The sequence below is a fragment of the Quercus robur genome, chromosome 10 (assembly GCF_932294415.1).
Source record: "Quercus robur chromosome 10, dhQueRobu3.1, whole genome shotgun sequence".
NCBI classification, from domain to species: domain Eukaryota; kingdom Viridiplantae; phylum Streptophyta; class Magnoliopsida; order Fagales; family Fagaceae; genus Quercus; species Quercus robur.
Genome location: NC_065543.1, coordinates 7030085 through 7056030, shown reverse-complemented (window position 1 = coordinate 7056030; position 25946 = coordinate 7030085). Strand labels below are relative to the sequence as shown.

The window sequence follows — 25946 nt, the reverse complement described above, 5'->3', positions numbered from 1 at the left end:
TCCTTCTCTGTTTTCTCTGTTCTGCCTTGTGTTTTCATGAGGTAGCTTTTAATATATATCTTTCTTACTTATCAAAAAAAAAAAATATCTCCTTTTGTTCCCTATAACTTGAATCAAATAACTATCTCACCAGTGCATCAAGCGGTTTCCTTTGCACATGACCAAACCATCTCAAATAACTCTTCCTCACCATATATTAACATATATGTTCAAGAAAAGGAATAAAAAGACATCCGCTATGTTGGAGGTCATTTCTTCAGAAGGGTTTTGAGGTTCGAACTTATTATAGAGCTTTAGCTTGTAAGGGTGGTGAAATGTTCCCATGGAAAAGCATCATGAAGCCAATAGCACTAACAAAAGTAGCATTCTTCCTTTGGGCAGCTTCAATGGGGAAAATTCTAACAGTAGAAAACTTGAGTAAGTGTCATATTATTCTCATGAGTTGGTGTTGTATGTGTCAGGGAGATAGGGAAACAGTGGATCGTTTATTATTGCACTGCCCTATTGCCAAGTAGTTATGGGAAAAGGTTTATGCACTATAAATTTGGGGTTTAGCAGGTGATGCCTAGGAGGGTTGTTGATCTACTAGCAAGTTGGCAAGGCCATTTTGGGCAGCATCACAATAGGGAGATTAGGAAGGCCATTCCTCATTGATTGATGTGGTGTATTTGGGGGGAGCAAAATGCAAGACATTTTGATGGGTGTGAGATGTCAATTTTAGATCTGAAGTTGCAGTTTCTGAGGACTTTGTTCTAGTGGTTATCAGCCTCAAGGAAGTTTTCTTTCTCAAACTAGATGGAGCTAATTGATTATTGTTCTTTTAAATCATAGTTGTATGTAAATCTAGTATACCACCCGTGTACTTGATGTTTATTTCTTGTTAATAAGATCATTACTTCTTATTAAAAAAAAAAAAAAACTTTCAATATTGACTAACATTGTGAGCACCTCACTCAACATATGACTTATTTTCGACAAGGAACTTCCATTAGCTTTCTTTCAATTTTGACTAACATTGTGAGCACCTGACTCAACATATGACTTATTTTTGACGGGGAACTTCCATTAGCTTTCTTTCAATTTTGACTAACATTATGAGCACCTAACTCAACATATGACTTACTTTCCATGGTGAATTGCCATTAATTCTCTCTCTCTCTCTCACTTTCTGAACATTAAATCTCTCATTTATAGTGTAGAATTAGCCCATATGGCAAAATACAGCTTCACCAGTAAGCAATTAGGAAAACATAAGTTATATATCTGGCCACATGCTCATAACATTAGTCAAAATCAAAATAGGGCCAACAGAAGGTTCACTTTAAAATGCACAAGCTTAAGATTAAATTTCCAAAATCAAAAGGTCTAGAACTAATGCTTCACTGAGTTTGAGGTACGAAAATTTAGTTCAACCTATATTTTAATACTGTATTCTCTAATCATTTGCATAAGGGTCACCCATAATCACCCGCATCTACCTCTGAAATTCTGGTCTTTTTTCTCTTTTTTTCTAAGAGAGATTGTGATCTCCCAGTCTCTTACAAATTAACTTATATTATCAACTCTATCATGTAAAAGAAAATTTTATTTGGAAAAAAAAAAAAGAAAAAAAGAAAAGAAAAATACATACCTTTTGCTCTAACACTTTCTTTGAGTGAATTACAAGTATGACCAAATGGAAATCCTGAAAAGAAAAGGTTTGCTCTATCAAAAATCTATGTTGCACGGACACGGACATAGACACGGACACGGGGATACGGCAATTTTTGAAAAATAAGGACACAACACGGCAGTTAAATAATTAATTATATTTTATATTTAGGCATATTTTTTAATATTTTTAGACATAAAATACGTTTATGTCTAGAATTTAAATAATATAAAAACTACAAATAAGTAAACTAACACTCAAAGTAGTACAATAATACACAATATTTAAAACTATAGCAAGAGACACAAAAACAAAAATCACTAAATTCATAATAAATATTATAATTTATAAGGCAAAACAAAAGGTTGAGTAAAGAAATACATTAACAGTAAGACTGGGATTAAAAAAAAAAAAAACGCGTTATAACTTATAACTTATATAAATAAGTGAGTAACACACCCATTACCATTCAGTCAACCAAATCCAAAAAAAAAAAAAAAAGAACAGAGAGAGGAGGTCGGACCTGTTGTCCACGCCGAGAGAGAGAGAGATCGCCAGAAGGGACAGGGCACGGCGTCACTCGACGCCTATGGACCTTGCTGATCGGCCCGATCTTGCTCCGACGAGGGACAGAGAGAGGAGGTCGGACTTGTTGTCCACGCCAAGAGAGAGAGATCGCCAGAAGGGACAAGGCATGGCGTCACTCGACGCCTATGGAGCTTGCCGATCGGCCCAATCTTGCTCTGGCGAGGGACAGAGGGCAGCGGTAGAGATCAGAGGGAGGGTGGGTTGAGAACTTGAGAGGTGGGTTTCTCAAAATCTGTGATTTTCCTTTTTTTTTTTTCTTCACTGCTGGCATATCGGATGCGTTGGAGCAGCGTCGGAGCCGTGTCGGCGCGTGTCGGAGAAACGAAAAAAAAAAAAAAAAAAAAAGAGGACACTCGACGGACACCGGAATCCGGCAAGTCGTACTCGTTCTGGTGTCCGACATCGACACGACGCCAAAAATGGCGTGTCTGTGCAACCTAGTCAAAAATTTTGATTGAAGGAACATATTCACAAACAAAAGTTTCCAAAAACCCATATAAATTAGTCACTGTTTGGGTTAAAAGATTTGCAAGACTAAAAATCCTATTTCAACATATTAACATAAGATACTACCTAGAAATTAACTAGTACTAATATCTTACATGTTAACATGAGACACTACCTACTTTCAACATGTTAGCATGAGAGTACAGCTAATATCTTACATCCCAAAATGAGAGCTATGAGACTATTTTCAGCTTTGCACATACAAATTTGGCAATACATGTTCACTGCCATCCCCATTCAAGAGGTTAGACACACAACAATAACAACCAAACTTTAGTCCCAAATTTTTTTGGTCGGCAATGGATCCTTATTAGATTAGTCAGTCAGCTATATGCATAAAGAGATTTTTTCCAATAAGTTTAATTATATACTCTGTCCTCGTCATTTTAAGAAAGTGCCTTGACTGAGAACAAGCTTGAACACCAATATGTTTCTGCAAGAACAATGTGAACTAAGATTGAATTCATAAGCCCAAGCACAAGCACATGCATACACATGCGCATAACAGGGACAGGGAGAGAGAAAGGGATAATTATACATAAAAGTTGACCAATATGATCATTCACTCAAGCCTCACATCAAGGAGTACGATGGTGACATGTTGATAGAAATTAGCCACCTGAATTTTTTTTTTTTAATAAGTAAAAATACTTTTATTCAAAAGAGGAGTCTTGTCAAATGTACAAAATGTGCACTTGAACCACTCCTAAAGAATTTCAAAGTCGGATTCAAAAGATCTATGAAATCAGAATAACACAATGAAGTGATGCTACCCAAAGTAGCCATCCACTCGTAGTCTTGTACAAAGATCTAAGCAAAAGTTGTTTGACAATATGATTTGGGTATTCAACACCATAAGAAATTCTTCTATTCCTCTCTCGCCAAATTGTCCACAAAACACACATACGAGTTGCTTTCCAAACCTTTAACTCAAAGTGGCAAGGTTATCCATTTGGCCAACACTACAGCAACTAGAGCACAATCTAATGGAAACACAAACAACCATTTATCTATTGCCACTTAACAATGGAGGAGAAGATGCTAGATTGACACTCCGCTATTCTTACACATATAACACCAGTCAATAATCATGAATTTCTTTTCCAAAGATTATCTATTGTCAAGATGATTTCACCCAGTGCTGCAGTCCATATACATTGTGAGGCACCTTGGCACCCCATATAAATCCCCAAAGGGAAGAACTCTCCTTCATACCCTTTCAAAAACTCATAATAGCCAAAAGGTTTGAATACAACAATCTAAAAAACTTAGCCACAGACTACGGTTCCCAATCATGGAAGGGGTGAATAAATTCACAATCCCAACTCCATGCATTTTGATCATATACAATACCCAAATTGGATGGCACTGAGGCTTCTTTATCCACTGCTAAACTGAACAAATCTGGGAAATGATCTTTAGGAGAAAATTCCCACATCTAAAGTTTAAAGGAGAAATAAGAAGGGAAATATTTATCAATCTTAAGTAAGATCTAGTGAGATGATTATAATGTGCATCTTATACAGAAGCTTAATCAACTTTTGCTTGCTACAAGTCTAATTTTTATTTATTTGTGGGTCCAGTTAGCAAGGGTTTCTGGTCTTTCATATGTATTCTCTTTAGCAATAATGCATTCTCCAAATTAGTCTATTTAAGTCGAGAATTAGTTTCTTAGGTCATTGGGAAGCCTAATTGAGTTTAAGAACAGTATTATTACTACTATTAGTATTTATTGGAGTTTGCTATCAGTTTATAGTTTCTCTTAAACCTAGAAAGCATTATGGTTTCTTCTTTGGAGTGATTCCTAAGAACCTACTGGCATGATGCTAATAATTATTATCTTATTTTCTTTTTGATCTCCAGCGAGTACAATCAGATTTGATTAGAGCCTTAATTTGCAAAAATTGATTTCAAATCATCCCAAATGGTAACAAACACAACCCCAAATTTTTCTCTTGACATGGTCTCAGCTAATATTGAGGCTAGCATGCAACCTAAGGTTTCTTAGATAAAAGAAACCTATGAAAAGAATACCAGTCCAATCTTAGACAAAGAGCAAGGAGGATGTGAAGCTCTTCTGGGTAGACATGGTCCAAGGATGTTCATGATTGGTTTTTTGATACACCTAGGACCAGACTTTATATGAACCCAACACTATGCACCCAAGTATATATGAAATTGAGATGAATAAAATATTAAATAAGCATCCCACACCCAGAAGCTTGCCACATAGGTGTCCAAATCCCTAATGGTTGAGTGGCTTCCACTCTTATTTCAGAGTATATTGGTAAAGATTGCGTACTTGGAGGAACTCTACAATGCATTCCCCAGTCTAGTCACATTTACTATCTCAGTACTTAAAACAGAAGAGGAAATCACCAGAGAAAACTTTTATTTTAATAGTAAAATCACTGGAGACAACTGGAAAAAATGTTTGCAACAATGACTAGAAGAATCACAAGAGATGGAATTTATTATTATTTTTTTATTATTTTTTATTAGTAATAATGCTTTACTAAAAAAGCAACTAAAGTGCTCCCCAGGTACACAGGCAGTGCACTAAAGGAGGCAACAAAGTTTCAACTAAAAGTGAATAAATCTAGGAACTCCTCTAAGGTAGAATATGGAATATAAAAAGCTATCCAATTTTTCTCCCTTGTTGAGAATCCTACAGGCACTACACCAGTTGGTTAGCTTCATTTCTCTGTCTAACCAGTAACCACAACCATCCCAAAGGTTGATGCCAAACCCAGAACCAAAGGCAGATATAATTTGTCAAGATGGATGGAAAAGATTGAGGTAACCCGAGAACATCTGGAGTCACATCACTATCAAATTACGTATACATTGCAGATGAACTCCAGAACAAAAATTGGCAAGTTTAAAAGGTTTAATTTATGCAGAAAGAGATCCTGCATGGCATGCATAACAGCTAACAGGGTTATAAAATATAGAGAATAGAAGAATACATTATAAGCATAAAGTAACACAAAATAGGAGACTACATATTTTTAAGGGAATAAATCCAAAAGAAAAATGCGGCCAAATATCTCACCATCATGGTCAAATACCACCTGCTTAGGAAAAGAAAAATGATGAGCCAACTTTTATAATTAAAAAAGAAAAAAAGATATTAAAAGGAAGTCCAAAAGAATAAGGAAAACCCATTAAGATAATATAAGCAAAGTCTGAAAGAAGGTGAAAATGATAAAGAGATATCTTTTTTTTTTTTTAAGGATAAAAAAAAAAAAAAAAAAAAACTATATGCAAAACAGGAATCCTTTAACAAAACAAACATTCTAATAAAGCAACTCTTTGGGAGATAAACAACTACATGTTTATGCAACCATGCATCAACTTGTGAGCGAGCGCGCACACACACACGCACATAATAGAAAGAAATCATGCCGCCACATGGGAAGGAATAAATTCCAAGACATCAATTATCTGCAAGAACAAGAACAATGAGAAATGTCTTAGACCTACTATTCAATAAAAATTGAAAAGATAATAGGGTTCATCAACAAAACAAATGAAAATGCTGCCATTGTATTTCTTGGGCTCCATAATCCTTCAACTAAACATACTTGGTACGATACTTAAGAAAAATAAGTTGAGTCTCCCAACATCTACATATCTCCATTTACCATACCTTCTTTTGTGACTAATAGAATAAAAGGGTTACAGCCTAATTTCTTTTAGAGAGGGCAGCGTGATGAGTTAATTCCATCTTGTGGATTGGAATTTTATGTGCTCTCCAATAAGAAATGGAGGCTTCAGGGTAAGAAAATTGGGCACCTTCAACCAAGCCCTGTTGGGCAAATGGATTGTGGAGGTAGGTCATTGAAGAGGATTGATGAAGCAAATTGGTGTTGCATGTGTAGGCTTGGTGGTGAGTCCGTGGACATATTTGTTTTTGCACTGTGATACTGCATATGCTCTGCAGACTTATATTTTCTTTTGTATTAGGAGTCCAGTGGGTCTTGCCAACAAGTGTTAGTGATCTTTTGTTTAGTTGGAGGAGTTGGTTTGGCAAGAACGCTTCTTGCTTCTTTTGTTTGGAATGTAGCCATTCTAGGACATCATAGAGGAAGAGGAGTCATTGCACTTTGATGATGAGGAAAACTTGGCGATTCAATTGATAACGTGTTTCACTACATCATTATATAAGCAGTCTTCTGCTTTAAGTTCTAGAGCTACTCTCTTTTTTCTTTTCTTTTTGTAGATTAAACTAATTCTCTCTCATTTCATTTGTAATTCTTTAGGATACCTTATGTATACATGCTGTGTACATGAGGTAAATCCTCATTTTCAATAAAAGTTTATTACTTATCAAATATATATATATATATATATATATATATAAACACATACATATTCAGGCTCAGCAGAAGATTTTCAGGGTAACACAGCGCATATTGGATACTCAAATTTCTAATAGGAAAGAGAAAAGAACAAAATTACGTGTTTGCCACTAGATTTCATATTAAGAGAAAATATAACTCTAACAAGGATCTGAAGGAAAAGGAGTTACACCAGGTCAATGCTTTAATAAAGTCATTTCAAGCACAGTAGAAGAAACAAACTGAAAGAAAATCTATAAACCCAGTATAAACATTACTTACAAGAGATAAAGCTGAAAAAATAGTTAAAACCCAATCTCCATTTCTATCAGCATGTGATAGATGGCCATGGTGCAATTTTGCTACTCTCGATCAAAAGAAAATGAAATAATGGTAAGTAGAATTATATTATAGTCAACAATAAAAAGGAAGAAAACACATTTTCATTATACTATGCTAACATTAGTTGCATAGTATGTTACATAGGAAGTTTTTATTTTTTTATTTTTTATTTTATTTTATTTTTTGTAAAATTATGAATTGCTAAGTTACACATACACACACCCAATGGGTCCTGAACCCATGACCTCACCCAAAAGGAAATCTCTAAGACTTCAGAAAACAGGACAAGTCAAATGGTGAAGTTTCTCCCTTTTGTACAAATGAATGGAAAAACTAGTCGAGCTTTAGGCTGGGACAACACTTCAGCTCTACCAAATTGGAACAAGATGAATTTCACTACTGTCTTATGAAGGTTCAAAATTGGCCCATGCAATCAAAGGTTAAAAACTTATTCAACTTCTAAATAACTTAGTTTCCACCAAAGTACAGGAAAAATAATAGCTCAAACCTTTTTATTTTCTGATGAAATAACTCAAATAAGTGCTAGGAACACTGAGCAATTTCCCCTTTTTTTTAATTAATGGATTTAGGAAGCAACTTCAGATAATAATAAGTGAAGATTACCAATGGCCATTACTGTAAATTTCGAATGGTCCATTGGCTATTTCACATGATATTTGAGACAATTATGGTGACTGGACAACCAGTCCAAACAGAATAGTTCTCTTTAAAGCCCCAAATATTCTAATAACTTTATCCTGACAGCAGATAACACCATCATCATTTATGAACCATATATGCAGTCAATTACCTAATTGTTAGATATAACCACTGTCATATATGCAGTCAATTACCTAATTGTGGTCTTGTTCGTGGTTTTCATGTGGGGCCAATTAACTCTATTGGGGTACGCATTTCACACTTGGTGTTTGCAGATGATACCATCTTGTTTTGTGATGCTTCTAAAGATCAGTTGTTGTCCATTAGGCTGGCTTTGACTTGCTTTCAAGCATTTACTGGTTTGAAAGTAAATGTGGGGAAGAGTGAGTTTGTTCCGATTGGGAGGTTGGAAATATAGGTGCTTTGGCTACCATACTTCGATGTAGGGTGGGTAGTCTACCTAAGAAATACTTGGGAACGCCGTTGGGTACTCCATATAAAATAGCATCTGTTTGGAATTCTATTTTGGAGAGGATGGAGAAGAAACTCTCAGGTTGGAAGCGTCTTTATTTATCGAAGGGTGGTAGAAGAGTACTCTTTCAAGTCTTCCTACATACTACCTATCCTTATTTACCATCCCTATAGCTGTGGCTGATAAGTTGGAGCGTATTCAAAGAAACTTTTTATGGGGGTCTTCAAAGGAGTGTTTCAAATATCCTTTGGTGGCCTGGGAGAAGGTGTGTTCGCTGTTAGAGATGGGTGGTTTGGGGATTAGTAAGTTAGTGCATTTCAATCAAAGCCTTGTTAGGGAAATAGTTATGGAGGTTTGGACAAGAAGGCACCCATCTTTGGTGGAGGGTTGTTGCAACTAAATATGGAGAGGGTCAAGGGGGGTAGAATACTAAAGTATGTAGAAGGGGCCACAGGTGTGGTATTCACGATGGATGGGAGAGTTTCTCCAAACATGTGGCCCTAGTGGTAGGTGATGGCTCTCGTATTCTTTTTTGGTATGATAAGTGAGTTGGGGATAACTCACTTAAAATGCTCTATCCTTAGTTGTATGCGTGTTCAAATGACAAAGAAGCTTGCATTTATGATATTCTATGCTATCAGAAGGGTGGAGATGATAGAATTTGGAATTTGAGATTTTATAGGGATTTTCATGAAAGGGAATTAAAGGCTGTCTTCTCTTTCCTTGAGTTCATTCAATCTCGGATTCCTAGGGGTGTTGGGTGTGATATTTCTTATTGGCGCCTCAATGGGAATGGCAAGTTTGATATTCAGTCCTATTACAATAAGATTCAGGGTGCATCTATCTCCAATTTTCCTTGGAAGGATGTTTGGAAAGTTAAGATTCCTAAGAGGACGGCATTTTTTTTGTGGACAACAGTTCATGGGTGGATCCTTACCTTGGATAATCTTATGCTTTGGGGGGACTCTTTGGCGAATCAATGTTGTATGTGCTATTGTAATGAGGAATATGTGGATCATCTCCTCCTCCATTGTCCTGTAGCTCACTCGTTGTGGGTGCATATGCTTCAGTTTTTTAGGATCCAAAAGGTCATGCCAGACTTCGTGGAAAGCTTGGTGTTTTGTTGGAGCTATTGGCTGGGAAAAATTAATTCAAACATTTGGAAGTTGGTTCCTGGCTATTTGATGTGGATTGTTTGGACCAAAAGAAATCAACGCTCTTTTGAGGATATTGAGAAATCACTAGTTCAATTACAAGCACTATGCCAGAAGACTCTATGTGATTGGTCTAGGTGTTGGGGCTCCTCAAATTGTTCTTCTATCATTGAGTTTCTTTCTTGTCTTAGTATTGCACCTTAAGTTTTTTTCCCTTGTTTTTTGCTTTTTCTTGTGTTTACCATCATGAACACCTTGTATTTGCTTTCTTCATTTTTTCATCTTGATTAATATACTTCTTAGTACCTATATATATATATAAAAATACACCCCCATTTCATATGCACTGTAAAGCATATACTATAAATTAGCTTAGCTACATAACCATAAACACATAGCCTGAAACTCAAGCACTCTTTTCAATATTTTGGATGAAGTTGTCCAAGTTCCTTATTTATTTATTTATTTTTGATAGGTAATAAGACTTTTATTGAAAAAAAATTGAACATCATGTTCACGATGATGAACACTCTAAACAAGAAGCAGATACAATATAATCAAGAACTAAAGGAAATAGAGACTAAAAATTCAGATAAATAAATACAATTCATACACCCCCAAATACGAGCCCAATGAAACAGAGTACCAAAGAATAGAGATTTTAGATGATCTAATGTTCTCTCCTTGTCTTCAAAGTGTGGGTATTGCGTTTCTGTCACACTAACCACATTAAACATGCCAAGACCATACTCCAAATGGTTGAAAGATGCTTTCCAAACCAGTTTCTCCACATAAAGAAAAAAGAGCTAACTGACCTCGGCATTACCCATTGGATCCCAAACATTGCAAAAGCTTCGCACCATAAGGCGTGAGAAAACTTACAGTGAAGAAGAAGGTGATCTACTAATTCCCCATCACAGTAGCATAAATAGCACCTATTAACTAGAGACCGACCTCCCTTGACAAGATTATCAATGGTGAGTATCTCATCATTAGCTGCTGTCCATAAGAACAAAGACACCCGTTTAGGCACCTTTGCACACCAAATGCACTCCCAAGGAAATTCATCAGTGTTAGGACCAGATAATAGCTTATAAAAAGAGCGCACATCAAATACCCTAGACGTAGTCAATCTCCAAATCAGGTGATCATCCCCCTCACCCCTTGGCATAGAGGAATAAATAAGCTCAAAAAAGGAATAAATAGTGTCTGCCTCCCAATCCTGAGGACCGTGTCGGAAAAGTAAATTCCAACTCCTACTACCTCTTTCGGAAGTAGATAATACCAAGTAAAAACCCATGCTTCTTTAGATAGAGAGCAAGCAAACATAGCAGGAAAGAGTTCCTTCAAAGGAATAGGCCCACACCATGGATCATGCCAAAAACTTACACGGCAACCCTCCCCCACATTATACAGAATCTGACTAAAGAACTTCTCCGGTCCTTCCTTAATACTCCTTCACATCCCACACCCATAAGAACGTCTTACCACTCTAGTGCACCGGCCTCCTCTCCCCTCACCATATTTGGCTACTATAACCTGACACCATAATATGTTTCTTTCTTTCCCAAAACACCACAACCTTGTTAAACAACCCAATCCTCTAGATCCCCAAACCACCACTATCGGCTGGCAAACAGACCTTATCCCAGGCAACTAAAGGATGTTTAAAAACATCCTCTAATGCCCCCAAAGGAAATTCCTCTGAGTCTTTTCTATTCTAGCTACCACAGCCTGAGGGATAGTAAACAAAGACAACAAGTAGGTGTGAAGGCCTGAGAGAGTACTTTTTAACAAAGTAAGCCTGCCACCTTTTGACAAATAAAGTCTTTCCCAACCAAATAGCCTTTTCTCCATCTTTTCTATAATAGGATTCCATATCGACGCATCCTTATAATGGGCCCTGAGAGGCATGCCCAAATATCTCATAGGCAGTGTACCCACCTTGCAACATAGGGTACGGGCCAAAGCATTCAAATTCCCAACATCACTAACAAGAGCAATCTCACTCTTGCCTACATTAACTTTCAGGCCCATAATAGCTTCAAAGTAGATCAGTACCATCTAGATGTATAATAATTGCTCCCTAGAAGCATCACAAAACAAAATAGTATCGTCAGCAAAAAGAAGATGAGAGATATGCACACCCCCTTGTCTATGGGACCCCGCTTCAAAACCACAAAGAAAACCACCATTTTCCGTTCTCTTCAACAGTCTACTCAAAACTTCCATAACCAAAAGGAATAATAGAGGAGACAAAGGATCTCCTTGGCGAATACCATGAGAACTACCCAAAAAACCAGTAGGAAACCCATTGACCAAAATTGAGAATTTAACTGTAGCGATAAATGCCTTAATCCATCTACTCCACCTCGCCCCAAATCCCATCCTTTCCATAAGGTAAAATAAGGCATTCCCGTTCACATGATCATAAGCCTTCCCAATGTCCAACTTAACTACAAAACCTGGAGTGCCACTCTTCAACCTGCTATCTAAGCATTCATTAGCAATTAGAACCGAATCAAGAATCTATCTTCCTCCCACAAAAGAATTCTGAGAATTGCATATCAGTTTATCCAAAACCCCTCGGAGTCAATGACCCAACACCTTAGCCAAAAGCTTGTAAAGGCTGCCCATAAGACTAATAGGACGAAAGTCTTTAATATTGACCACATTAGACTTCTTGGGGATCAAACATAGAAAAGTGGCATTAAGAGATTTCTCAAAAACACATTGGCTATGAAAATCCTTGAAGAACACCATGACATCCCCTTCTAAAACACTCCAACACTTCTAAAAGAAAGCCATAGTAAACCCATCTGGCTTAGGGGCCTTATCACCTTCCGCCTCCTTAAGAGCCTCAATAATCTCCTCCTTCTCAAACTCCCTCTCCAACATAGACCTCTCAGTTTTGTCTAGACAAGCGAACTCTAACCCATTAATAGTAGGCCTCCAAGCTTCCAGTTCTTGATATGATTTCTTATAAAAATCCACCACCTGATCTATAACATCTGACTCATCCTCATAATGAATGCCATCCACCTCCACTTCCCTAATTTGATTGGTTTGCCTGTGGGAATTGGTAATTCTATGAAAGAACCGTGTGTTGTTATCACCTTCTTTAATAAAAAGAGCCTTGGACTTTTGCCTCCAAGAAATCTCTTTCAAAGAAGCTAAAAAATCTATATCAGATTTAACCACCAACCTTCTAGCCTTGTCCTTTTGAGTCAACACCTGCATCTCTTCTCTCATGTCAATGTCTAAAAGCTCAGTTAGCAAACTCTTTTTTCTAAAAGCTACATCTCCAAAAACATGCTTGTTCCATTGCTTCAAATCCCCTTTAAGGGCCTTCAACTTACAAGCTAGAACATAACTAGGAGGCCCCACGAAGTGATAACCATTCCACCAAAGCCAAACCTCATCCACAAAACCCTCCACCTTTAGCCACATATTTTCAAATCATGCCACCCGCCTCCACTAGTAGAGGACAATGATCCGACACCACCCTAGGGAGGGTCCTATGAGTCACATCTAAGAAATGCTCCTCCCAATCAGCTGACATCATAACTCTGTCAATTTTGGACATTGAAGGAAAATCAGAATCTCGAAACCAAGTATATTCACCTCCCACCAAAGGCAAATCCACCGGCAAATGTTTTGCAATAAAATCCGAAAATTTATACATAGCTGGACTAAAAGAATTACAGCCAAGTCCCTTAGCTGGGTATCTGATAACATTGAAATCACCAAACAAACACCAAGCCCCAACCCACCATGATCTCATAGAGTCCAATTCTGCCCACATTGCATCCCTAAGGCTTCCGTCAGTTGGTCCGTACACCCCTGAACAGATCCATTCAAAGTCATTTGACACTTCTTTTAATAAAACTAAATCTGAAAAACTTCCAACCATAGAATCAACTTTCTCAAAAACCCTTCTATCCCACATCAAAATTACACCCCCAGCTGTATGCAAGGCATCTAAGGCCCCCCAATCTACAAAAGGGCTACCCTAAAGATTTTTTACAATGGTAGGGCTGGTACTATCTAGTTTAGATTCTTAAAGACATACAATATCACACTTCCACTCCCTTAAAAGATTCTTCACAACATCTCTCTTATGAGAATTATTCAATCCCCTCACATTCCAACACAAAAGTTTCAAATTCATTGACCAATAGATGAACCCAAACCAGAGGATGTCAAATTGCCTCTTGTACTTCTACTAGAATGCCCGTTGTAATTAATAAGAAAAAATCAAATTCCTTAATTCCATCATACCTTTTTGGGTAGAGTTGCTTGCCTGACGAGTTGTAGCAACAATCGCTTGCTGCTCCCAAACCCTCTCAAGTTTCTGGAAAAAATAATACACTATCTCTCGCAATAAGCAATGGGGAATCCCACAAAAGTACCAAAAACTTTGATCATCATTCTCACCCCATTATGAAGGCTCCAATTCCTCCTTCATGGAAGACCCATTTGAATCATCTTCCAAAGTGACAAGATCATGAACACCATTTGGGTCCCACAAATCCAAAGGTGTAATGTCCACAAAATTAAAAGCTTCCTCACCCTTATCCGAAGACAAAGAGTCATCCTAAACTAGACTAGGAATCTTAGAATCAGTCAAACCACAACCCACCTCAGTTACATGAAAAGACAAGTCTGAACCCACCAAAAATTGGCGCTGAACCATATCTGGACACCCAAAATCTTCAGCAATTGTCGAACAAACACCAATAGGTGGATCGGTGGCCAAAAACCCAGCCCCTTGGTCAGCGGTTTGCTCTGCGGCAATAGGGGAGTGGACCGGTTCACCGTTGGTGCTCAAAGCCACCCTCACAATTGTACTTAGGGGTGTGCATGGTCGGGTTGAGGGAATTTTTTGACCCAACTTATCATAGTGGGTCAAAAAAAATTCAACCCAATCCAACCCATCATATTTGTTCAACCCAACCCACATGAGTCGGATTGGGTTAGGTTAAACCTATGAGTTGGATAATTTTTTTTATTACTATTATTATTAAATTGAGCAAAAAATATATATTACATTTGCCATTTGAGTTGATAAACAAAATATACATTAATATATAAACTAATATTCCAACTTAGTTGTAAACAAAATATGTTTAAGTATCCAACTGAGTTGATAAACAAAATATAAATGAACTAGTATCCTAATTCATTTATAAACAAAATATACATGAGTTCCTAACTCAATTATAAACAAAATATATCTAAAATTTAAATTTTTTTTTATTAATTATATAATATATTTAAATATATATTAAAAGAACTAATAGGATTTTATATTATATATGATAGTAGGAATCAAGGAAGTGCTCTATAACTGGTTTTTTTTTTTAAATTTATTAAATATATTATATATTTTAAACATATATTAAAATATGGGTGGATCAGGTCGGGTTTGGTGGGTTTGTAATTTTATGACCCAAACCCAATACGACCCACTATAAAAAAAAAATTTTGTAACCTAACCCAACTCACCAAGCCCTAAAAACCGACCCAACCCGGGTCGGGTTTGACGGGTTGGCGGGTTTTCTGCACACCCCTAATTGTACCATGAGTACCCGGTTCTGTATCGAGGGAACCGGCCACTGAAACATGGTAATTGGGCTTCGTGGCGGCGGTGTAAGGGCAACCCAGTCCCTCGCCAGAGCTTGGGATCTCTCCTTCCACTCCCTCGTGTGTCCCCAACCCTTCCCCAGTCTCCCACACAGTAGATCGCATGTTATCATCCTCGTTGCCGACACGTGACTGTCTTGGAAGGACAATCATGGGCTGGCAAGACCCTTTCTCACGGGTTGCTGTGTGTTGGGCTTGAACTTGAGAAAGCGCACTTACAATGGGCTGTGTTTTACCCCAAGAAACAGCCTGCTTACCCTCACCCACCAAATCAACCAATATTTTTAAATTAAAATGGGCCTGGGTCCATTTCAGGTGATTTGCACGTACAGGTCTGCTAGCTGTTGACACACTAGCGCTAGCTGACTTTTTGGTAAAATCAAATCCCCCCAACGTCTTAGGCTGATTAATCTGATCAGTTATATTTGGAAACTGCTTCACAAAACATAAATCACTCCCTTTATTTTCGTGGCCTTTTAATTTTTTCCAAACTTGAGACTTTTGCATGTCAACTGCTTTTTCAAACTCACCATCTCCGGCCACCACCTTTTTCTCTAGCCCAGAGGTGGTCTTTCCCAAAAAATGGTCACGTAATCTCGTTCCAAACAAAGCCCAACCACCTATCTTGGTCCCCTTTGGAACCCGTAGGCAACCCCGTCTTGCACCATTGTGGTACTCAGAGATTTCCATAAATAAGCCACCCTTGTTTGATCTACTGGTAATCTCCAAAAGTTTAGAATTCTCACGTAAATGTTTGAAAAAGTGTTGTTTTCGAAAATTCCAATGATAAAGATCTGCCAAACAAGCAATAATCCAATCTAAACTCACACGACCCACCCTAATTGACTTGTGGAACTTACCCCGACGTTCATGAATAGCATAAGAATCTATTTTACCACCATCGAAAGCTAAAGAAAAAGCCTTTGAATCAATTCGAAAGACTGCTGAAGACCTCTCTAACTCCCCTGATTGTGATTTAGGCTTGGGCTGTGAGGATAGAGGTTTGGGTGGCTGTGTGGGATTAACATGTGGGGTAGGTTTAGGCTGAAGGGTTGAGGGGTGTGAAAGGTGTTGAGGATAGGAAACTTTAGGTATAGGTATTGCAGGGAGTGGTGGTTGAGGTACCTGACCAAATGTCGGCCAAAAGAATTGTGATGGTGTAAAAGGTAAAAAAGGGCCAAAAGGTAGAGGAGGGTGATATGGGTGGTAAGGATGGAAAGTTGGTGGTGGTAGTCGTTGTGTATATGGAGAATGAAGTTGGACAGGTTGTGGTGGAGGGGGTTGTGTATGTGGTGGTGGTGAGGTAGGGCGAGGAGGCAGAGAAGTCATCCTAATAATTTGTATCCAAGTTCCTTATTTTTTAGATAGGTAAGAATAATTTTATTAAAAAAAGACTACTTCAAAAACAATAAGTATGAAGAAGCCTAAAGATTTACAAAGAAAAATTATGTACAAAAAGACCTCTAAAAACACCGCAGTGGAATCACAATTCATAAAGCCCCCATGTATGAAACCAATCAAATAAGGAGTTGGAAAAAGCTGCTAGTAATTTACTCCCCATACACTCCACATTTTCAAATTTAAGCACAAAGTAACCATGCTTCAAATAATCCTAGTTCATGCAGTAAAATAAAATTACTAAATATAAGAACCCATCATCCCGCACAAGTATGCTAAATCTAGTCCAAAAGACATAAGAAGCAAGACAAAAGTTTCAACTTTGTCCTAAGTCAATGAGATCTAGCTCAAATAACACCTCCTCCCCTTGTAAGAGCAAGGTGGAGAGCAAGGTGGAGAGCAAGATCATCGGTTCAAGACGCACTGAATGTGTGTAATTACTAATAATAAAAAATAAAAGGTTCAGACTTTGTCCTATATAAAAATCATTTGATATAAGCCAAGAGGAAATTTCATGACATACATAAAAGCTTGTGGTAAGCCCGGTAGATGATTGATGTGCTAACAATGAGCATTACTCTACCATCTGAAGGATTAGTATTCAGTGCCCTTTCTTCACACTTGGCTAAATTAAGCAGTGCATCTTGACGCAGTATATCAGAAGGAATGATTACATTATTAAGAGAAGTTGCATTTGCAACACCAGTTAGAGACGACTTTGCATTATTGGATAAATTACAATAGCCCTGAAAACACAAGAATTGGGTACCAAAATGAGATGAATGAATGACAAACACAACATTTAAAATATCTTGTCTGTGCTCTAAAAATGAAAATTTCCCTAAAATTTGTAATGTCATATATCCATTGTTGAAACCGCCAATCCTAAGGAAGAAAGCTTGTTATATTTCAGAGAATCTAAAATTTGTAATTAACTCAACCCTACATGTCGAAAATTGGCTCTATATGTTCATAACACAGCAATTTCTTACACAAGTTCCAACATTCACTCAACTACCTAACATATAAAATCTGGTACATTTCTTAAGCAATCCTCTTTAGTGGTTTAACTGAAACCTGCTGTTTGGTTGCCGAGAAACTGAGGGAAAATTAGAATTCTAATATTTTTCAGTTGTGTGCTGGCGAAAATCCCAACCAAAAAGTAAGCCAGAAGTTCGTAACAGCCACTGAGTGAGTGAAATTCTTAGGGTTTGTTTTCTGGAGTCAAAAAACACTAGAAAACCCTGATGTTGTTTTCTATGTTATTTTCTCGGTAACCAAACGGAGAACAAGTGAAAAATCAAATTTTGAGAGAGAGAGAGAGAGTTTATTTTCTCTAACCTGATTTCGGCAAAGCTCTGAGTGTGTGAAGTATGAAGGACAATCGCCCGCGAAAACAAAATTTATGAGTTTGGGATTAGACTTCAGAGATAAAAATGTGGGAATTTGGATAGCTGCTCTGCGTTGCTTGATCTTCCATGGATGTTTTCTCATGCCACTATGATCATAACACGTGGGTCTACCTGCTGGCCCCCACAAATTTTTTATTTTTTTTTTCTTTTATACATTCAATTGGGAGTGTGCAATTTGAAAATTTGAAGAAATGTTTGTTACGTGTGTTTAAATAACAGTTTTTAGTTTTTTTAAAAATATGGGTAGTTGAAAAAGTGTGTGAAAATACGTGTAACGTTATTTAAAAATTGAAAACATGTGTTTAAAATAATGTACCAAACAGGACGTGAATGTCTCCATCACAGGTCTCAAATTTTGGCCGAATCCTTATGCCTTTTGTAAAATGATATTGCTAATTTTTATAAATCAACCTATTTGATTTAATTATTGGACTACTTATTATGAGGTCACATCATTCAAAAAAAAAAAAAAACAAATTCAAACCCTACTAGTCGGGAAATTATAAGGTCTTTATGGTGGACAAGTGACGTGGTCCACCATTCCACTAAAACACTTTCATCTGTTTAAAATTACTGAGTTAAAAGAAATTTTTAAACAAAAACTAATTACTGACATAGCAATTTTAAACAAGTAGAATCTTTTAGTGGAATAGTGGACAAGTGATATGGTCCACCAGAATACTGTATAATTCCTACTACTATCTCTAGGTTTGGATTTTCAAAAATAAAAAAACCCTACTACTATAAGAGACATCTGAAAGCAAACAAGACCTTATTTAGACTTTTAAATTGAAAGCAATAATAAAAAGAAAATTTACTATAAATAACAAAAGACTAATTAAAGGCTTGAATAAAGGAATTTTCCTTAAAAACAACCTAGGTCATAGTTGTAAGGCAATGATTTTTGATCCTCGCAACAATTAATTACTTTTCAAGTTACTGAATTTCATCTAATTTCATTGTTGGCTTCAATAACATATTGATTTTCAACGGTATTTCTATTCAAGGAAAGTTTGTGACATAAAATGAAGTACAAGTCAGCAAATGCTTAAATATGCATTTTTTTTTTTGAATGACTTATATATGCAAATTACAAACATAACACAAGAATGTGAAATCAACCAAAAACTTACTAGTAGCTTTGCCATTTAGTAGCTATATATAAGGTATCCTCTTCCCAAAAAAAAAGGGTATCCTCTTACTTTGATACCAATCCAAACTAAGAGGATCAAAACGTATTTTAACTAAAGTAAAAAAATAAAAAAAAAATAAAATTGTAGAATTTTATATGACTCCCACATACGGAATGATGCATTTAGGAATGATGCATTTAGGAATAAACGCAATTAGTTATAAATGAAACATTTAATCTAGTTTCAATATCAATATTTGTTTTTAAATCTTTGCCAATAATGAAAAAACCTTGTAAGGATATCATTAGGTGAGGTACATACTTGGTTTAATCTATTCATATACTTAATTTTACTTCTTAACATAACTTCTTTTTATTTTTTATTTTTTAATTCACCACAAGAATTGTTGAATTAATCATGTCATAATCGTAGACATAGCAAAACGAGTTCGAATTTGCTGACTCGACCTGAAAAATACTTGATTTGGACTCAAATTTTTTGACCTGAAGTAAAATGGGTTTGAATTATGACCCGACCATATTTTTTTGTGGGTCAACCCGACCTGACAAACCGGTGACTAGACCTTTTTTTTAAAAAAAAATTACCCTAAAAAATATTTAGACTACGCCCTAGGTGCTAGGTGCATAAAGCACAAAGCATGGCTAACTGGCAGCCTACTGTCTAACCAGTAGCTAATAAGAGTCATATGACAAGTTAACAACCCATTTATTAAAAAAAAATGTTAGAATGAAAAGAAAACTAAAAACAAGTAAACAAAGCAAGACATTTGATTTGACTATATACTAATCTAAGTTACTAACACAATAACACTACTTGTCTACTTACACAAAGTGACAAAACAAGTTGAAGCTACTAAAAAAAAAAAAAAAAAAAAAGAGTCCAAACAAGCAAACCTAACACCTAATCTTTTGACCACGCCTAAGCCTCCACTGCTCCACAGTTTTTTTTTTTTTTTTTTTTTTTTTTTTTTTTTTGGGAATGATACTTTTAGTGGTTTAAACTTAAAATATATACTTTTTGGTACTCCTTAAGATGTATCTCTCTTTGAAGTTATAAATTTGTAATTACAAGTATTTTGGCAATGAGTTATTAACATTGAAGACTTCTTCATCATGAATTCATGACTATAGAGAATTTTAGTCATACTCAAAATTGTTAGAATTTGAAGGATATTAACAAGTGGCAATAGGGGCAATCCATTTTTTTGATTGATTTTATTTATTCTCTCTAAAAAGGTTGCCATTGATTTGTTTTTGTAATTAAGAAAAAAATTCATTTGAAAAATACGGGTCAACTTGACCTAACCCAACTCGAAACTTGATTAACTGACCTGAACCCGATCTGATCTCCATTTGCTATGTCTACATAAACGTACTGTTTAAGACATCAACAAGTATGAGGTGAAGTCTTTTGGGCTCTATTCTTGCTAATCTCATACGAGACACCAAAGACTTGTTAAACCACTAGTCATTCCTCATGTAAGGCACCTTTGAGCAAAAGCCACCAAACTCTTTGCATGACACTTTTTAGTTTCTTTGAATGGCACTTAAATTTTTAAGAAAAAGGACTTTTGTTCACCAGAGAAACTAACCAAAACGTCAAAAGTGACTTGGTATAAGACTCACACATATATAGAGAAATTTGTCAAAATATTAACGTGAGTGGTGTGATTAGTTAAGTGTTGACGTCTCATAAGAGATACTATAATATTATTGGACCTAAGCTCATTACTTTAAGCTTCTAGGTTAAGTGACATCTTTTTGTATATGGTTGGTTGGGATAATTTTAGGGATATAAAATAGAGAGGAGAAAATAAATGAGATTTTGGATAGGAGGGGAAAGGGTAGGGGATTTTGGTAGGGTCTAGTTGTTTACTCCCTGAACCCACCAAAATCCAGCCCCACAATTGGGGAGAAAATATGAAGAGGAGAGGGGTTTGAAGGGAAATTACTCATCTACCCCTTTGGACTCTCTTGCTATTTTGTGCATTAACTTTCCTTCTTTTATTTTTATTTTTTAAGGTTAAACCCTTTTTTTTTTTTGAATAGTTAAGGTTAAACCGTTTATTTATTTTTAACGGTGGCCTTTTTCCCTTATAATATACATTTGTATATATTACAAGGGAACTGTGACCAAGTGACACTAAGGCATTAAGAAAATAAATACACATTCTTCCACAGAATATTTCAAGATCATGAACACAAAGATTCTACGAATTATGAAAAAAAAAGAAGAGACTTCAATAGGAACTGTCGCCAGAATTTGTGATTTGCTGGGTTGTCCACATTCTCTAAACAGAAATTCATAAATTTCTTATTCTTGTTTGATCCTGCCACGGCCATCTCTTGCTCCTGATTAAGGGAGCTGAACAACTGATAGTCTGATAGTGTCAAAAAGGGATAAGTCAACCTTAAAGCTTGTAAATTCTTGTATTACAAATCCTCGTCACTAATCACAGTGAAACGAGCTTGAAGACGTGAATATAATGAGCTATCTTGCCATTCTAATTCTTCCCACCAATCTTTCTCGGCTTTAATCTCTTTTATGGTTTGAATTAAATTGGAGTCGATGCCAAGCTTCTTCAACATAGGGCAATCATAGAAGCTAATGTTTTCTAATGGGGGCCATGCACCTTACATAATGTTAACCAAGTTGGGTAGAGAGTGAAGCTTTAATCTTTTCAAGCTAGGGAGTGTACCACCATCAGAACCATCTTCTTAATAGCTGAACAACCTTCAACTGTCAATTCCTCTAAGTTAGAGAAACACTGGAGCATGGAGCTTGCAAAAGCAAATTCCAAATTGGGGCATGTATATACTGTCAATACTCTTAGCTTAGCGAAGCTTCCCTGTGGTATCATTTCTTTACAAATCTTCCTCAAGTCTGGCAGAGAATTAATGGTTAGGTGCTCCAGAATCGGAAACACAGCATCAGAAAGTTCCGTGTCAGCAACAATTTCTTGAATCTCAGGACATTCCCTCATTACATATAATCTCAGTCCATTGAAATTACCAGGTCCAAACTCTGAAAGGCTGAGAACATTGATATGATGATCTAGACAGAACGCAGAAGTGCGAGTTAATACTTCTAGCACTGCATTTGGTATCATCTCACCATTCACAAACCTCAAGCATTGACCCCATTGAACATAATCTAATTCCAGATTGTCCACATTTTGAGATGCAAAGCGTTTCACATCATGGCCAACTACAAATTTGAATTCAGTTAAACCCCCAATTTTCCATGTCGCGCTCGTTTGGAGAAAGAGTTCCAAGAAACTCTACTTTTGGGAAATAGCAACAAAAAGTAGTCAAATTTGTCAAGTTGCTCACCTCATCTATTACAAATTTCACGTTCTCATTCCACCTCATATCTCCTGGGTACACATCAAATACTTAGTGTTTCCAATTCACTGAGATTCCTTATTACAACATGTGAAAGCAATTCAGGAGGCAGGTTATCATATTCACTCCGGTTGATAGAGCCATAAAATGATACCTTCAAGTGCCTTAGATAAGCCAGTTTAGAAATCTCATTTGATAATTTGTTAAGCTTAGTTCCTTGGAGATCAAGAACCACAAGTCGTCTCAAAGATCCAACCTCAGATGGTAGCTGAACCAGACGTTCACAATCTCTTAACATAAGCACTTCAAGTATTGTAAGCTTACAAATTGTATTTGGCAAGAATTTGATCCTGGTTTAGATAGGTTCAAAATTGTAAGAGAAGGCATTTGTCAAAGAAGGAGGTACGTATCACTATTAGATTATGATTTCTTCGGAGGAACAATGCCAAAAGTCTCGGGCAATTGGGTCTCTCTGGTAGGCTGGTTAGCTCATTGTCCATAAAAAAAATCATCTTGGCTTCTTCCCATTCCTCTTTTAACGGCAGCTCAATCAAATCTGCCCCAGCCCTTGATAAGAACCGATGATATTCAAGAATCGGCAGTCTATTTCCCATGTGTGATAGCTGAGTCATTTTTGAATGACTTCCACACAGAAACTGACAACCTTCGACTTCCAATGATAAGATCCTTGATGCTAAATCCCGAATCAAATAGTGCATTTTGATGGAAAGTCCGACTTGCACGCTCTGCAAAAGAGAGGCTCCTACAAGAATATCTACTATATCACGTCCCCTCTTATAAGAATCTGGCCGATTTCCAGCAACTAAACCTTCTTGAATCCAATAATCTACCAATTCATCTATGCTGATCTCCTGAGCTTCTGGAAATAAGGCACAATATAGGAAGCATCTCTTCACGTCAGGACCCTCCAATCTGTCATAACTGAATTTCAGTTTTTGGATTAGATCTTCATGACCATAGATCCCATGTGTGCTGCACTGTGAAAATTCCTTTGATGCATGCATCCAGGCTAAAGCGTCATTCTCCTTACCCAGTGCCCTTCCTGTAACAATGATCAGCAATGGAAAACCATGGCACTTTTGAACTATAGCTCTAGCAAATTGTTGGATATTTGGAGATTCAATGATCCCACCCACTTGTTCCCGAAACAACTTCCAAGCTTCTTCTGGTAGGAGTCCCTCCATTTGAACCTCTCTATCAGCACCCATGACGTGACACACATTCTGGAATCTTGTTGAAAATATCATCTTGCAACCCTTTTTTAAAGCAGGATCAGGAATACCAATAGCATTTAGATCAATCGGCTCCCAAACATCATCCAGAATCAACAAAAACCGTTGGCTTCTTAGAACTTGAAGCAGTTTCCCTGCAATTTCAAAATCAGTATTGAAGTCTTCTGATGACAATGGTAATTGTCGTAACACTTCATCTTGAAACTTTCTGGTGCTCCAATTTCTTGAGACAGTCACCCAAATAACCACGTCAAACAAGTCTTTTATTTTGGGGTTACTGATCAACGCTTTCAATACACTGGTCCTCCCAATCTCATCACTTCCATTAAAACCGATTCTTCGAGCTGTAACGTCATTCATGTATTCCAAGATCTCCAACGAAGTGCGCTCAATAGACCTGTTGGAACATGTGCTCACTTCAAGCAACAGTTGACTACCAGTCGGACCAATCTCAATTTCATCCTTTCCTGAAGGAAGCACCGTCACTGACATTGGTTCTACTGCAGCTTGTTTGCTTGTACCTGCAGGAGCCAGGAAATTTTTTTTTTCAGGGACCAAGCGAAATATATATAATTTTTTTTTTTTTTTTTTTTTTAGAATTCTAACCCGGAGAGTTGGATAAATTATACTACATACAATATACTCTTTAAAAAAAAAAAAATCCATTAAAACATTAGTAAGAACTAGAAAGAAAAAAAAAAGTCATAGATGATATGGATTAGATGACAATTGCACGAGAATTAGTGTCTCCAATAAATTGGGAGTAAGGTTGCATACTATGACCTCTCCTAGGATCTTGTAAAAGTGGGAGTTTTATTCATTGGGTGCAACCTTTTTTAGATGACAAATGCAATATGAATTTCTAACTCTTGACCACAAAATATGTAATTGTCCTTTATTCTTTAAAGAAAAAAAAAATTGCGTTCATATTTCTAATTCTCCAAATACAAAAAAAGAAAAAGAAAAAGGCTTGATTATGCGAAATAAAAAAAAGGCTTATATTAAAAGAAAATTTTACTTATCTATTTCTAGGACTAGTAATATATATCTTGAATATGCTTTGATTTAGTGAACTACATATACTATGAGTAATAAGCCAAATAATAATAATAATAATAATAATAATAATAATAATGCATTAATTATTTATATAACTTATTTATTTTAAGAAAATATATATTGAAAACATTTTAATATAATAAGTTATGAATGAAAGAAGAGTAATAAAAGGAAAAAAAGATGTATTAGTCAATTATATAAATAAATGTAGTGTATATATATATATATATATTTGTTTTTATATAAAAATTCTAGTAGAAGTGTAGAACCAGTAGTTAAATGTTATCTCTAAATTTTTATTTTTTATTTTATAAAAAATATAGGAGTGATGGTGGAATTTTACAAAGCTAGGAGATAATAACACCCCTCCCTGTGGGGAAGTGATATCAGGTATTGGGAGTATGTAATGTCTCTCTCAGATAGAGATGGATCCCATACTCTATCCATGTGAGAGGGGGTCACATATGCCCAATAGATGCTATGCTTTTTCCTCCACTGGGGCTCAATTGGTTCCCAACATGCTTTGTCAACTGAAAATTCATCCAACCTTCTTCGATAGGTTGAGAAGGCACAATCTCAATTTCTGTTTCAAGAATGGACATCTTCCCTTTTTTCTCCATAACATCTGTTCCATGTGCAGATAACAACTCTTGTTTTTCAAGAGAAATTGGAGTAGTCTCAGGTTCAGGTAGTTCAACTAATTTTGAGCTCTTCGAAAGGAAGGGTTCCTCTGTAGCTCCTTTACTTGTACCTGATGATAAAAATGTTAGTGAAGTAGAGGGCTCAATTGGTTCCCCAACATGCATTGTAAATTTAGATTTCGTTGTACCTTCTTCAGTTTGGAAACCACCCTCATTCTCTGTTTCTGATCCAGAAATTGACATCCTTTCTGATCCATAAATGGACATCCTTTTTTCTTCAGAAGGAATCTCCAACATAAAGTCGATGTCTGGAAGCTCCACA

The 25946-nt window shown here is 36.4% G+C and overlaps 1 protein-coding gene across 2 annotated transcripts in view; it reads right to left on the bottom strand.

The window, feature by feature from the left end:
* LOC126701790 (uncharacterized) overlaps nucleotides 1-18262 on the bottom strand; it is a 126472-nt gene extending 108210 nt beyond the window's left edge. For both annotated transcript variants that reach the window (XM_050400161.1, XM_050400163.1), the window contains exons 1-3: nucleotides 18103-18262; nucleotides 17285-17507; nucleotides 7372-7451 (exon numbers count right to left, since the gene is read on the bottom strand). In XM_050400161.1, the coding sequence (XP_050256118.1) occupies nucleotides 7372-7451; nucleotides 17285-17507; nucleotides 18103-18255 (456 nt within the window). In that variant the 5' untranslated portion in view covers nucleotides 18256-18262. The remainder of the gene's footprint in view (nucleotides 1-7371; nucleotides 7452-17284; nucleotides 17508-18102) is intronic.
* Between the last annotated feature and the right edge of the window lie 7684 nt (nucleotides 18263-25946).